At 41.7% G+C, this 15,786-nt stretch overlaps 1 protein-coding gene across 1 annotated transcript; it reads right to left on the bottom strand.

Moving 5' to 3' along the window:
• Positions 1-8,568: 8,568 nt before the first annotated feature.
• On the bottom strand, positions 8,569-13,938 carry rchy1 (ring finger and CHY zinc finger domain containing 1). Its single transcript, XM_014160616.3, has 9 exons — positions 13,802-13,938; positions 12,828-12,947; positions 12,599-12,714; positions 10,801-10,879; positions 10,640-10,684; positions 10,404-10,462; positions 10,193-10,222; positions 9,917-10,037; positions 8,569-9,670 (listed from the first exon to the last, which is right to left on the bottom strand). The coding sequence occupies exons 1-9, from the start codon at positions 13,850-13,852 to the stop codon at positions 9,494-9,496; spliced, it is 798 nt and encodes a 265-aa protein (XP_014016091.1). The 5' UTR covers positions 13,853-13,938; the 3' UTR covers positions 8,569-9,493.
• Positions 13,939-15,786: the final 1,848 nt, after the last annotated feature.

The following is a 15,786-nucleotide window of genomic DNA, read 5'->3' as shown; positions in this document are numbered from 1 at the left end:
TGGCAGTGTGGGGTTTTTGGACCGCCAGTTGACATCACTAGGCAGTATCAGTTACTAGACCAATGACTTTCCTCAGCCAATAACAGCTGGTGTTCCGGTTACATATACCTCCAATTAGACCTCTGACAGTCTTAACTAATTCTGTTTGAAAAATGGCACTTTGCTAAGAAGCAATTTTGTTTTTTAGTTTGACCATTAAGTCACAGTAAGATACTCAATTGAAATAACAGCTGCATTGGACCTATTTTTTAAATGGGAGCTTGAAGGAGACATCCTAGTTTTGTTTAACCTTAAATCAGCTCTCCTGGATAAATGAACATTTGTATTTATTTGACGGCCAGACCAGTGACATTGCAATCACAGGAAAAGATATCACAACACAGCGGGACAGAAACACATGGCAACGTAACATTGGTAAAAACAGTCAGCAATAAATGATATCAGGTACAAAAGAAATGTAAAACATCCATAGGAATGCCCATAATTTGTGTTAGTGTCAGTGACCATGCATGACATTAGCTAGGGTCATAAGTACAGGTGTCCATGATTTAAAGGACTCAAAGGCTCTTTGCAAATGTAAAATCTCTAAAATAAGGTAGATGAGCTCAGTGCGAGGATCTTTTTTCAGAGGGACATAAGGAACTGCGACAATCTGTACAGAAATGTGGCTTTCTTCAATTTGTCTAGCCAACCCACCCACCAGGGTTCTCATCCATCGTACGGGTAGGAAGAAATAACTCCAGGAAAATTTAAAGGCCGAGTGGTGCTTCATTATAACTCAAGGTGTGATTGTCGCAACATACAGGAACCAGTTATTTTCTCCCGATCTGGAATACCTCACCATCAAATCCGACCCCAATACATTCCGAGAGTTTTTGTCCATTGTTACAGCTGTGCAAAGGTGGGACTGAGTCACAAGCAAGTCAAGTTGAGTCCCAAGTAGAACAGGTTGAGTCAAGTCGTGCATTCTAAGCGCAAGTTATCGACAAAAAAAATTAAAATGTAATGACTTGTTCAACTACAAGTGTCTGAGGCAACCAGACCGCTCTTTTCAATATTTTGTTTACAACACACTTTGATGTAAAATAGGGCATGAAATCAGAAGGAAAGGCAGGTTAATGTGCTTAGTGTACATTCTAAAAAGAAAAGGTTCCTCAGATTACAATGCCGGCAGAACCTCTTTTGGTGCTTCCAGGAACCTTTTCCCTGAGGAACCGTTAAAGTTCCCTCAAAGCACCTTTTTAGGGTGTTAAGGTTCCTGTAGGAATCTTTTTGTCCTTTGTAATCTATTATGAATTATAACAATAAAATACAAGTTACATTGATTGGCAAACTTAGCCAATTCATTTTATTGATTCATTCATACAAAATTTGTAGGTAATTTAACCCCTCATCAATTCCCAGAACACATTTCTGAATTAACAGCATAATACTTTTTACTGATGCTGCATACTCAATATTAAGAAGGAAATGACACCCATTGCCACTCCCAATCCCATGGAGATGTCCTCCGGCTTTTCAGTGAGTAGCTTCTATCCATCCAGGAAGAGCTGGATGTGGCTTTCATCTGAAAAGGGATTCCCCTCTATTGTTCTGGTAAGTGATAGGAATTTTACACATTGCAAGAAGTAAAAATAAAAAGTCAAAGGTTACTCAAGTCATATTTCAAACAGTAACTTAACTGAGCACAGCACATCTTGCACAGCACTACTAACTTTGCATTTATTTATTTGTCTGCTGGGAAATACATACCCTGTCTGACATACAGCCCACTTGGATCTTTGAAGAGGTAAGAGGCGCAAAATGGCTGCAGTGACCTTCAAACCTTAAATTAGAGGGTGTGTAATAAAAAGGCTGGATTACAATCAATAGAATTAGAACGGCTGCATTCTGTTAAGGGTACATTTTACATGCAGTAACATTGATTTTAAAAAATTACCATTGTGAGCCTCCTCCGTGTGAGAGAAGTGTCGTCTTGTAGAGATTCAGCAACTCCATGGCCACACCCCTCTTCTCAGTTTCTGCAATGATCCTGTCGGCAATTACCTTGGGTCTTCATTTTCGGTGTCATCTGGGCTTATTTTTTTCCCCCTTACCTCCCAAACCTCTTCTGCATTTCCTGTACTTTTGCAATGTGAGCAAGCGGCTGACGTTCTTTTTTGTATTTATTCTCCATCATGCCGTACCTCCTTAAAAGAAATAGTAGAGAGGAGAAATGTCATGACATATTATTGGGACCGAGGTCAGAGGAGCAGTGTGGTGAGAAGAAAAAAATATCAAGTTAGCACATTATGGTCTGGGTAGGCACAATGGTGTAAAAAGGTTATTTAGTGTGAATTAATGTGAGTAGGAACACTGAAGAATTCTTACATAGCCCTTCTCTGTCTGGTCTCTCAACAAGGGGTACTTTTGAATAAGAGCTTTGCACACATTGAGAAGGAGAGTATGGAGACAGGCTCAGGCTCACACACACACAATGATGAGATGGTGAGTAGCATGGGTTTAAATGAGGACTAACATTTGTCAATATTGAATCTAGTTAGCTAACGTTAGCTAAAACGTACCAACACTTATACAATTACCAGCTAACATTACAGGCCATGTAGCTTGGCTAGCTGATGAAAAAGGAAAATTACATGTATTGCTTTTAATTATTTGATAGTAGTTTGATTCATTATTATCTTAGCGAATAGCTAAGGTTCACCCACCTTCCACGTCGATCTGTTGCAAGTCATCTCTTATCTGTCCCGCCTCTCCAACCACTCGCGCGCTTCTGGCTTCCTCTTTTCAGCAACGTTCTCATTTTTAATTATATGCACGAGTCCACTGCTGGTTCCAAAACAAACTTCTCTTTTGAAATGGGTTCTTCTAAGCACCCCTTAAGTCCACAAAGGTTCAGAAACGAACTGATGGCAGAGTATATGTTGTTAAATTAACCTGAAGGATCCTGCAGCGAACCTTTTAATTTTTAGAGTGTAGATTTATTTACAAGTCTTGGATGTCCAATGGTGAAAGTGCCATATCATGCAAGAAGATTACCCAAATATGCATGGGAAATAGCCCAAAAGATATAGCCTCTGCATCTGGCTAACCTGTCCTATCTAAAGGGACACAGGTAGAGAGCGAAACTGCACAGCCTCCCCCCTGAGAAATCGAATCTGTCTAAAGTTGCTTACACAGGTAGACTAATTCTGATATCCCCCCTCATTTTCTGTTAAGGTATCTTTTACTCAAGTATGACTATTGAGTACTTTTTCCATCACTGTTAATACAATGAGCAATCATTTTCTCTTACAGGCCACGTAGCCTACAGTTGTGGCCAAAAGTTCTGAGAATGATACAAATATTAATTTTCACAAAGTCTGCTGCCTCAGTTTGTATGATGGCAATTTGCATATACACCAGAATGTTATGAAGAGTGACCAGTGAATTGCAATTAATTGCCAAGTCCCTCTTTGCCATGCAAATTAACTGAATCCCCCAAAAACATTTCCACTGCATTTCGGCCCTGCCACAAAAGGCCCAGCTGACATCATATCAGTGATTCTCTCGTTAACACAGGTGTGAGTGTTGATGAGGACAAGGCTAGAGATCACTCTGTCATGCTGAGTGAGTTCAAATAACAGACTGGAAGCTTCAAACGGAGGGTGGTGCTTCGAATCATTGTTCTTCCTCGGTCAACCATGGTTAACTGTAAGGATACACGTGCCGTCATCATTGCTTTGCACAAAAAGGGCTTCACAGACAAGGATATTGCTGCCAGTAAGACTGCACCTAAATCAACCATTTATCGGATCACCAAGAACTTCAAGGAGAGCGGTTCAATTGTTGTGAAGAAGGCTTCAGGGCGCCCAAGAAAGTCCAGCAAGCGCCAGGACCGTCTCCTAAAGTTGATTCAGCTGCGGGATCGGGGCACCACCAGTACAGAGCTTGCTCAGGAATGGCAGCAGGCAGGTGTGAGTGCATCTGCACGCACAGTGAGGCAAAGACTTTTGGAGGATAGCCTGGTGTCAAATAAGGGCAGGAAAGAAGCCACTTCTCTCCAGGAAAAACATCAGGGACAGAATGATACTCTGCAAAATGTACAGGGATTGGACTGCTGAGAACTGGGGTAAAGTCATTTTCTCTGATGAATCCCCTTTCTGATTGTTTGGGGCATCCAGAAAAAAGCTTGTCCGGAGAAGACAAGGTGAACGCTACCATCAGTCCTGTGTCATGCCAATAGTAAAGCATCCTGAGACCATTCATGTGTGGGGTTGCTTCTCAGCCAAGGGAGTGGGCTCACTCACAATTTTGCCTAAGAACACAGCCATGAATAAAGAATGGTACCAAAACATCCTCCGAGAGCAACTTCTCCCAACCATCCAGGAACAGTTTAGTGACAAACAATGCCTTTTCCAGCATGATGGAGCACCTTGCCATAAGGCAAAAGTGATAACTAAGTGGCTCGGGGAACAAAACATCAATATTTTGGGTCCATGGCCAGGAAACTCCCCAGACCTTAATCCCATTGAGAACTTGTGGTCAATCCTCAAGAGGCGGGTGGACAAACAAAAACCCACAAATTCTGACAAGCTCCAAGCATTGATTATGCAAGAACGGGCTGCCATCAGTCAGGATGTGGCCCAGAAGTTAATTGACAGCATGCCAGGGCGGATTGCAGAGGTCTTGAAAAAGGGTCAACACTGCAAATATTGACTCTTTGCATCAACTTAATGTAATTGTCAATAAAAGCCTTTGACACTTATGAAATGCTTGTAATTATACTTCACTATTCCATTGTAACATCTAACAAAAATATCTAAAGACACTGAGGCAGCAGACTTTGTGAAAATTAATATTTGTGTCATTCTCAAAACTTTTGGCCACGACTGTATTTCTACGCGCACTGGGGGCGCACGACGTCCTATTATGCACATCCAGAATGACAGGGACAGGACACATGGCGCTTTCAAGACAACTGGGAACTCAGGGGAAAAACGAGGTCAAATCAATGTGTCAGTGATCTGCAAATCAGAAAGTCGGAGGACTAGAAAGAGGCCCGAGTTCCCGACTTGGAATTCAGACTTGGATGACCGTTCAAAACTGGGTTTTTTTCCCCAGTCGGAGCTCGTTTTTCCCCGAGTTCCCAGTTGTCTGGGAAGACAGTAGGCTAAGTTAGAAGAGGGAGAGGGACCAAATTATTAGGGTGAGGCACATAGGCTACTAACAGCTTACTACACAACATACACTTAGTATTACCTTCTTAGCTACAGTATACATATCTCCCTAGCATATTACATAATTTATGCAGCAGCATACAAGACATTTTTGGACTCAGGTTGTTGTGCAGTGCTCACTTGAACAGGAAGCAGCGTGGTTGTCCTTTGTGGGGAAATTTTGTCATCAAAGTCTGGCATTCTCTGGATTTATGGTGCTTTCAAGACAACTGGGAACTTGGAAAAAACAAAGTCGGATCATGACGACAGTGATCTTCAGGTTGGAGCTCTAGAAAGAGGCCCGAGTTCCCGACTTGGAATTCCGAGTTTGATGACTGTTCAAAACGTATTTTCCCAGTCGGAGCAATTTTTTTCCCCCCCTGAGTTCCCAGTTGTCTAGAACTCACTGAAGTCTGAGATTTCCCAGTTACGAGTTTCCAGTTGTTTTGAACACAGCAGAAGTCATGCTGGATTTATAGCATGGCCTATGTATTCAACCTTTTCCGGACCATCATGTTGAATGTTTATCCTTTTAAGTTTGGAAAAGAGACCCTTAAACGCAGACTTGGACCACACACCGACTCCACTGAATAGCAGGCTAGTGATTGCTTTGCAGCGCTTGCAGTTAGCCACAGATTCCTTCCAAGCCACTCAAAGTTGAATTTGCGATTTCCAACTTGTGTAATGTTTATGTCCAATGGCCAATGAGGACCGATACGATTTGTCTATAATTTATCTTCATATGACAAGGAATGAAAAGATGACTGCTAGCCTCCTAGCTAAGATTTTGAAAGTATGATGTTGACATGATCAGTCCAATCAAAGCTACTGTAGATACGTGATTTGACGGTCATTTTATCTGTGGCCAATGACCTTGAGCCTTCTTGGATGGGCACTTCTAATGTAACTCTATGGCAGCACCCAAGGGGCCTTCATTTTCGAGCTCTACCCGTAGATTTTGCAGTGACGTAGTGTCCCCATGAGTGACAGAACACTGAGCCAATCACGGCACAACTAGAGAACATTACCAACCCCTACGCTATGTATTTTCTGCTGGCTGCACCACCACCACAGAAAGCATTGAGCTAGGCTGAAACACCTGCATTTTGGAGCTGCCTTATGAAAAAGAGAGACAATGTTTGTATGCGGCTTTATTAACTCAATGATTAGATTTTTTTTTTACATTGTTTGCAAACTGATGTGTGACACATATTAATGCCAAAATAACATGCAAATCAGGTTAAACACTTGAAAAACGTTTTATTTTATTTATAGCTAAACAGGTGGGGCTCTGAATGACGAGTCAACACTGGCTGTACATTAAATCAGCAATCTGATCACTAGCTCACCCGACCTGTTGATTGACAGTTTGTTGGTCCAATCAGAGGGAAGAGTGTGCGTTTCACTAGCCAATCTGTTGCACGTTTTTGCTAGGGTGAGGCTACTGTCTTCTGTGCCACAAAATGAGTGACAAAACATTACAAAACCTGGCTAGATCATTTCTATTCATCGTTCTCAAATTCAAGTCAACTCATGTCATTTTATTTTATTTCAAGTCAAGTCATGTCCCATGTTATCAAATTTGTGACTCAAGTCAGACTCGAGTCCAAGTCATGTGGCTCGAGTCCACAAATCTGCAGCTGTGTACATTGCCCCTCAAGCTGACACCAAGGAGACTGAAAAGATTTGGCATGGGTCCTCAGATCCTCAAAAGGTTCTAGAGCTGCACAATCGAGAGCATCCTGACGGGTTGCATCACTGCCTGGTATGGCAACTGCTTCCTCCAACCGCAAGGCACTACAGAAGTTAGCGCGTACGGCCCAGTACATAACCGGGGTCAAGCTTCCTGCCACACAGGACCTCTATAGCAGGCAGTGTCAGAGGAAGGCCTTAAAAATTGTCATGGGTGTTCCTAATAGGTGTTCATAATTGTCGACACTAAGTGTACATGGGGCAGCAGTCTCTAAGGTGCCAGGCAGAATACCAGGCGGTGGCCGGCTAGTGATGGCAATTCAACAGTCCGATGGCCTGGAGATAGAAGCCGTTTTTTCAGTCTCTTGGTCCCGGCTTTGATACACCTGTACTGTCTCCGTCTGCCTGATGATAGCAGGGTGAACAGGCCGTGTCAGGGGTGGTCAGGGCTTTGTGATGGCCACTCCAATACCTTGACTTTGCTGTCCTTAAGCCATTTTGCCACAACTTTGGAAGTATGCTTGGGGTCATTGTCCATTTGGAAGACCCATTTGCAACCAAGCTTTAACTTCCTGACATGTCTTGAGATGTTGCTTCAATATATCCACAATTTTCTTCCCTCATGATGCCATCTATTTTGGGAAGTGCACCAGTCCCTCCTGCAGCAAAGCACCGCCACAACATGATGCTGCCACCCCCGTGCTTCAGGGTTGGGATGGTGTTCTTCAGCTTGCAAGCATTCCCCTTTTTCCTCCAAACATAATGGTCATTATGGCCAAACAGTTCTATTTTTTTTTCATCAGACCAGAGGACATTTCTCCAAAAAGAACAATCTTTGGCCCCATGTGCAGTTGCAAACCGTAGTCGGTCTTTTTTATGGTGGTTTTGAAGCAGTGGCTTCTTCCTTGCCGAGCGGCCTTTCAGGTAATGTCGATATAGGACTCGTTCTACTGTGGATATAGATAATTTTGTACCCGTCTCTCCTCCAGCATCTTCACACGGTCCTTTTGTTGTTCTGGGATTGAGTTGTACTTTTCACACCAAAGTACGTTCATCTCTAGGAGACAGAACGCACATCCTTCCTGAGCGGTATGACGGCTGCGTGGTCCCATGGTGTTTATACTTGCGTACTATTGTTTGTACAGATGAACATGGTACCTTCAGGCATTTGGAAATTGCTCCCAAGGAAGAACCAGACTAGTAGAGGTCTATAATTCTTTTTCTGAGGTCTTGGCTGATTTATTTTGATATTCCCATGATCGTCAAACAAAAATGCACTGAGTTTGAAGGCAGGCCTTGAAATACATCCACAGGTACACCTCAAATTATGTCAATTAGCCTATCAGAAGCTTCTAAAGCCATGACAATTTTCTGGAATTTTCCAAGCTGTTTAAAGGCACAGTCAACTTAGTGTATGTCAACTTCTGACCCACTGGAATTGTGATACACTGAATTAGTGAAATAATCTGTCTAAACAATTGTTGGAAAAATTACTTGTGCCATGCACAAAGTAGATGTCCTAACCGACTTGCCAAAACTATAGTTTGTTAACAAATGTGTGGAGTGGTTGAAAAACAAGTTTTAAATGACTCCAACCTAAGTGTATGTAAACCTCCGACTTCAGCTGTATATTTTTCACAGAATGTTCATTGCAGTTTTTGTAAAGAACACTTTACAGTTACTATTATCTTATATATTTATTTCGGAATTACTGTGATGCAAATCTTAAATAACATTATTCAGCACAATCATGGTATTTATTAGTCGTTACAGTAAATGTCACCAAATCCCAAAACCTGCATCAATGAATGACACCAAAGGCAATACAGATAACATTTTCACTCTAGTTCTCTCATGTTTGAGCGACAATACGAGCTAAGCATGGAGTGAGATAGTTGCCAACAGCCATTGACTAACTGTAGTAATTATTCAATAATTTACATACGTGTTACTCAAGATAATCCACTCATCTAATCAAAATTCATATTCAACTCAAACAAGGAATGAACACAATGATGTTGAACCGTATCTAAACTATTTCAAATACCTGAGTTTTGCAAACAGACATTGAAATCCATTACCATTGTAAAAATGTCAGTCTGAAGCATTTACATAGGTTTTTAGAAACGCAAAGCCAGTCAAACATTGTAGTGCTTTACAAACTCCTCACATAACAGCATTCTTCACCCCAACAAAAATCTAAATTATTTGGTGAAAGCATTACTGACAGACATGAAACCATTCCAACTTGGGACAAAATGGGAAATAAATTATGTGTGGCTGACTATATTTAATTCCTCATTCACAATTCTCTTATGCTGGCTTTTATCTGAGAAACAAATTGATCAATAGCCATGTAATAACAGAAATTCAGTCCCAAAACTGCTGTACAACACACTAGGAGAGGGATCCAAGTTTGGTGCCCTGAGGTCCTGGCACCAGGTTCTGGAACCCAGGCATGACTACCTGCACTCTTGGCAGAGTAATGTTGGGAAAGAGGTGGATAGTGTAAGTCAAGTCTTCTGTAGACTGGGGAAGTGATGTGGAGCATAGAGACTAGGGGGTGGGGTCCCAATGTAATTTAGAATATGTATCATTTTATTCTATGGTTCTGGCACTGGAGACTGGGGCTGCTGCTCTGGCTCCTGGGGCTGTGGTTCCTGGGACTGCCGTATCAGCCCCCCATTCTGTGCTGTGTTGTAGGACCCACAGCCACTGCACTTCATTCCCAGAACATGGAAAGGCACCGTACAGTGGGTTTGGCAGTCATTACATATGATCTACAGGTCAGGGAGAAGGAGAGACCGACCAAACCATGTCGTGAGGCAGAAGTAGTGCTCAATACGGAAACTTAAAAATAAGTTTAAATATCCCTTGAATATATAAGCCTGAAGTGAGTCATAAAATAAAGCCAAAGTAAATCTATACCAGATCAGTGTAGTTACAGGACCACAAGAATTGAGGTCATCATGTTTTGCTTTTTAAAATTCCATTTCACATTCAAAGTGAATACATTTGTGTCATACCTTCACAGTGGCATCCTGGTATTCAGTGGGCATGGGTGACTGAGTGATCTCCTTGTCCATCTGCTCCCAGTTGTGCTCCATATTCCAAGCAGAGTGCATACAGAGTGGGCATCGATACGCACTGAAGAGGACATATAGAGGACATATTCCTGGTCACGCAGATCATCATTGCTTATATGAATGTCATGCAGATGATATGATTGATAAGTTAATGACAGTAATTAGGATAAATATATCATAACTAGCACAATATTTGAAAACAACAATGGACCTTACCCAGTTTGGACCATGTCATCAAAGCATGTTCTGAAAAACAAAAGAACATTCTAAAAATGGTTTCTTATACCAGAAGACAAGAGTAAGACTCCAGTATTGCACCTTCTGTATCATCCATCAGATTAACAGTGGCATCAATACAAAGTTCTGTAGGTCTTATAGGCTAATGACAAAGGTTTTGAGAGTATTTATCATAAGGAAAAGGTCATACTTGTGTAGAAGATGGCCACATGGAAGAATTTGGGCTCCTATTCTGGATGTGTGGATATCCTTAGTTAGAGAGAAGACAAACATTATATATCTATGATAAACCATTAGAGAAGTACTGGTGAAATTGTCAAATACAGGCTGTGTGAATTTCTATATTACACAATTGTATACTAAATTACATTAACAAAGTGAAATGCACAGCAATTGTGTTACTGATCTTACTACTCACTAACGTACCTCCATACACACTGGGCAGTTCTGTCTTGAAACATTTTCAACACACTGAAACAAAACAGTCTATTACCGATAAATCAAGTGAAAGACAAGAGCTATGGCATGAGCAGTATTGCATTGACAATTCACACACAAGCAACAGATATATAATAAGGGCCAATCACCTTGTGATTTCCTCTTAGATCTCCGGCTAAACAGAGATTGCACTTCTCACAGTGGAAGTATTTCTCCCTTGGTCCGATCCTGCAGGAGTACAAAACATAACTGTACAGTCATGGCCAACATTTGAGAATGACAAATATTAATTTTCACAGTCTGCTGCCTCAGTGTCTTTAGATATTTTTGTCAGATGTTACTATGGAATACTGAAGTATAATTACAAGCATTTCATAAGTGTCAAAGGCTTTTATTGACAATTACATTAAGTTGATGCAAAGAGTCAATATTTGCAGTGTTGACCCTTCTTTTTCAAGACCTCTGCAATCCGCCCTGGCATGCTGTCAATTCACTTCTGGGCCACATCCTGACTGATGGCAGCCCATTCTTGCATAATCAATGCTTGGAGTTTGTCAGAATTTGTGGGTTTTTGTTTGTCCACCCGCCTCTTGAGGATTGACCACAAGTTCTCAATGGGATTAAGGTCTAGGGAGTTTCCTGGCCACGGACCCAAAATATCGATGTTTTGTTCCCCGAGCCACTTAGTTATCACTTTTGCCTTATGGCAAGGTGTTCCACCATGCTGGAAAAGGCATTGTTCGTCATCAAACTGTTCCTGGATGATTGGGAGAAGTTGCTCTCGGAGGATGTGTTGGTACCATTCTTTATTCATGGCTGTGTTCTTAGGCAAAATTGTGAGTGAGCCCACTCCCTTGGCTGAGAAGCAACCCCACACATGAATGGTCTCAGGATGCTTTACTGTTGGCATGACACAGGACTGATGGTAGCGTTCATCTTGTCTTCTCCGGACAAGCTTTTTTCCGGATGCCCCAAACAATCGGAAAGGTGATTCATCAGAGAAAATGACTTTACCCCAGTAGTCCAATCCCTGTACCTTTTGCAGAAAATCATTCTGTCCCTGATGTTTTTCCTGGAGAGAAGTGGCTTCTTTCCTGCCCTTCTTGACACCAGGCTATCCTCCAAAAGTCTTTGCCTCACTGTGCGTGCAGATGCACTCACACCTGCCTGCTGCCATTCCTGAGCAAGCTCTGTACTGGTGGTGCCCCGATCCCGCAGCCGAATCAACTTTAGGAGACGGTCCTGGCGCTTGCTGGACTTTCTTGGGCGCCCTGAAGCCTTCACAACAATTGAACCGCTCTCCTTGAAGTTTTGGTGATCTGATAAAGGGTTGATTTAGGTGCAATCTTACTGGCAGCAATATCCTTGCCTGTGAAGTCCTTTTTGTGCAAAGCAATGATGACGGCACGTGTTTCCTTGCAAGTAACCATGGTTGACAGAGGAAGCACCACCCTCCTTTTGAAGCTTCCAGTCTGTTATTTGAACTCAATCAGCATGACAGAGTGATCTCCAGCCTTGTCAACACTCACACCTGTGTTAACGAGAGAGTCACTGACATGATGTCCGCTGGGCCTTTTGTGGCAGGGCCGAAATGCAGTGGAAATGTTTTTTGGGGATTCAGTTAATTTGCATGGCAAAGAGGGACTTTGCAATTCATCTGATCACTCTTCATAACATTCTGGAGTATATGCAAATTGCCATCATACGAACTGAGGCAGCAAACTTTGTGGAAATTAATATTTGTGTCATTCTCAAAACTTTTGGCCACGACTGTACATAGTGGCTACGCTATACAAGTGTTTTAAGACACCAATATGCAAATAGAATTAACATCTAAAACATGCTGGTGGCCAGCAGCTGGTCAAACATATCAGCTGATGAATATGGGTGAGCTATATACGAGAATGTTAGTCGTAACTCAAAGTCAAACAGGGCAGAGTTACTCACCTGCAAATTCCACAGGGCTGACAGTGATACTGCTTCTTGTCTTTATCAAACAGGTGACAGATATCACAGTAATATTCCCCAAAGGTCACATTACACTCCACGCAATTTTGTTGTGCCTGAAAGAAAAAAACTGATGAAACAAACAAATAATGAGACCATATTGATATATTGAATGAACAGTATAGATGGGACTCAGTGACAGACAACGGTTCCCCTTTAACATAATTACCTGTTGTACTGTTGTGCAGACTGAGCACTGCACTTCTTTGACCAGGAAGCGGTCCATTTGATGGTCCTCCTCAGCGTCATGGCACAGGCGACAAACATATGCTTTACCACAACACGGAGCCTGGAGGATATAACCAAGTTTGTAACGGATTTAATTAAACAAACCAACACATTCATTTGTTGATGCCAAGAACCTTGATGGAAGGCACAGTGATGCCAAAACGGCAATTTACTCAATAAATTACTGGGAGTTTACGACTCTATTTTTATAGTTTCTTCGCCGTTAGTCAGCACCTCCACACAAAGTAATTTTTCTGGGTGTGCGCCAGTTCATGTTTTTTATTCTAAGAACCTTGATGGTAATAACTTCGCGAGGGTAACCAGGCTCAGGCTTACCTCTCTATTCATGATGAAAGAATGAACTCTGACATGAACTTCCTTAGCTAGCTAGCTAGCTGACAACCATTTTCGACGGTGACAAGCCGATAGTTACTCAGATATCAATGGATAAATATACGAATGACATCAAGCGAACAACTGCTAGATGAATGTAAAATATATATACACAATAAGAACTTAGCTAGCTAACTTTAGCTGACAAACAATTTAACGCCGGTGACAAGCCGCGATATCTAGCTAGTATAATATACGAATGACACCAAGCACACTACTGGTACATTAATGTAAAATATAGATAAAACATTTCCAACTACACCAATTTCTTGGTTAAATACATATCCTGATGGGTTGCCAAACAAGGTTTTTCATTTGACCTGACATATGTAAATCCATCTCCCGTTCAGATTGTAAATTAAGATAGCCAGCAAGCTAACGCATTAGTTGGCTAAGTTAATAACTGGTATTTTATGAGCAAAACACGTTAGCTACACAAATCAGCATATATAAGACAATCAATAACATATGTGTCTTAATATCTGGTTTAATTAACACTTGCTCATAAAAACTATTTCTCACTTTCAACAAACAGCTGCGCACGTAGTGTTCGCATCCAACCAGAGAAGCCATTCTCCTTCTTCTTCTTCTTCTTCTTCTTCTTCTTCTATGGTATTTTGGCGGTCCGCAAACATACGTTAAAGTTGCATGTCGCTCCCTACTGTGTGGGGTGAAAACTGGGGAACTTCAGGCAGAAGAAGACTGGAAAATAGAGAAAGGATACATTTTTTTTAAGTAAAACGTACTGATATCCAACCAGGAAGTGGGAAATCTGAGGTTTTTAGTTTTTCAAGTGATTGCCTATCCAATATGTGGGGTCATATTGTGGGGTCATATTGCACTTCGTAAAGCTTCCACTAGATGTCAACAGTCTTCAGAACGTTGTTTCAGGCTTCTACTGTGAAGGGGGAGCGAATAAGAGCTGTTTGAACCAGTGGTCTGGTTGAAAGCCTTTAGTTTAGTCACACGAGCTCCGTTCCCTTTAATTTCTAAAGACAAAAGAATTGTCCGGATGGAATATTATTGAAGATTTATTATAAAAACATGATACACATTCAAAATGTAACGAGTACTTTTGGGTGTCAGGGAAAATATATAGAATAAAACATATATTATTGTCTTTAGGAATGTAGTGAAGTAAAAGTAAAAGTAGCCAAACATTTTTTTAAGTAAAGTACAGATACCCCAAAAAACGACTTAAGTAGTACACTTTTATTTATTTATTCACTTATTTTTTATGTCACCTTTATTTAACCAGGTAGGCTAGTGAGAACAAGTTCTCATTTACAACTGCGACTGGCCAAGATAAAGCAAAGCAGTGCGACACAAACAACAACACAGAGTTATACATGGAATAAACAAGCGTACAGTCAATAACACAACAGAAAGAAAGTCTATATACAGTGTGTGCAAATGGAGTAAGAAGATAAGGCAATAAATAGGCCATAGTAGCAAGTCATTACAATTTATCAAATTAACACTGGAGTGATAGATGTGCAGATGATGATGTGCAAGTAGAAATACTGGTGTGCAAAAGAGCAGAAAAGTAAATAAAAACAATATGGGGATGAGTATGTACAGCTGCAGCGATCGGTTAGCTGCTCAGATAGCTGATGTTAAAGTTAGTGAGGGAAATATAAGTCTCCAGCTTCAGCGATTTTTGCAATTCGTTCCAGTCATTGGCAGCAGAGAATTGGAAGGAAAGGCGGCCAAAGCAGGTGTTGGCTTTGGGGATGACCAGTGAGATATACCTGCTGGAGTGTGTGCTATGGGTGGGGATCGTTATCGTGACCAGAGAGCTGAGATAAGGCAGAGCTTTACCTAGCAAAGACTTACAGATGACCTGGAGCCAGTGGGTCTGGCGACGAATATGTAGCGAGGGCCAGCCGATTAGAGCATACAGGTCGCAGTGGTGGGTGGTATATGGGGCTTTGGTGACAAAACGGATGGCACTGTGATAGACTGCATCCAGTTTGCTGAGTAGAGTGTTGGAGGCTATTTTGTAAATGACATCGCCGAAGTCGAGGATCGGTAGGTTTAGTCAGTTTTACTAGGGTATGTTTGGCGGCGTGAGTGAAGGAGGCTTTGTTGTGGAATAGAAAGCCGATTCTAGATTTAATATGAGTCTGGAAGGAGAATTTACAGTCTAGCCAGACACCTAGGTATTTGTAGTTGTCCACATATTCTAAGTCAGAACCATCCAGAGTAGTGATGCTAGCCGGGCGGGCTAGTGCGGGCAGCGAACGGTTGAAAAGCATGCATTTAGTTTTACTAGCGTTTAAGAGCAGTTGGAGGCCACGGAAGGAGTGTTGTATGGCATTGAAGCTCGTTTGGAGGTTTGTTAACACCGTGTCCAAAGAAGGGCCAGATGTATACAGAATGGTGTCGTCTGCGTAGAGGTGGATCAGGAAATCACCCGCAGCAAGAGCGACATCGTTGATAATTACAGAGAAAAGAGTTGGCCCGAGAATTAAACCCTGTGGTACCCCCACAGAGACTGCCAGAGG

The sequence above is a fragment of the Salmo salar genome, chromosome 20, assembly GCF_965601325.2.
Source record: "Salmo salar chromosome 20, fSalSal1, whole genome shotgun sequence".
Taxonomy (NCBI): Eukaryota; Metazoa; Chordata; class Actinopteri; order Salmoniformes; family Salmonidae; genus Salmo; species Salmo salar.
Note: the sequence above shows the minus strand (reverse complement) of the source record. Positions and strands in the feature narration are given on the sequence as shown.

Coding starts and splice junctions, on each gene's coding strand:
- rchy1 (XM_014160616.3), bottom strand. CDS start 13,852: ATGGCTTCTCTGGTTGGATGCGAACACTACGTGCGCAGCTGTTTGTTG. Junction 10,685..10,800: donor ATCTAAGAGGAAATCACAAG/GTGATTGGCCCT, acceptor GTTTTGTTTCAG/TGTGTTGAAAATGTTTCAAG. Junction 9,671..9,916: donor ACCAGGATGCCACTGTGAAG/GTATGACACAAA, acceptor CCTGACCTGTAG/ATCATATGTAATGACTGCCA.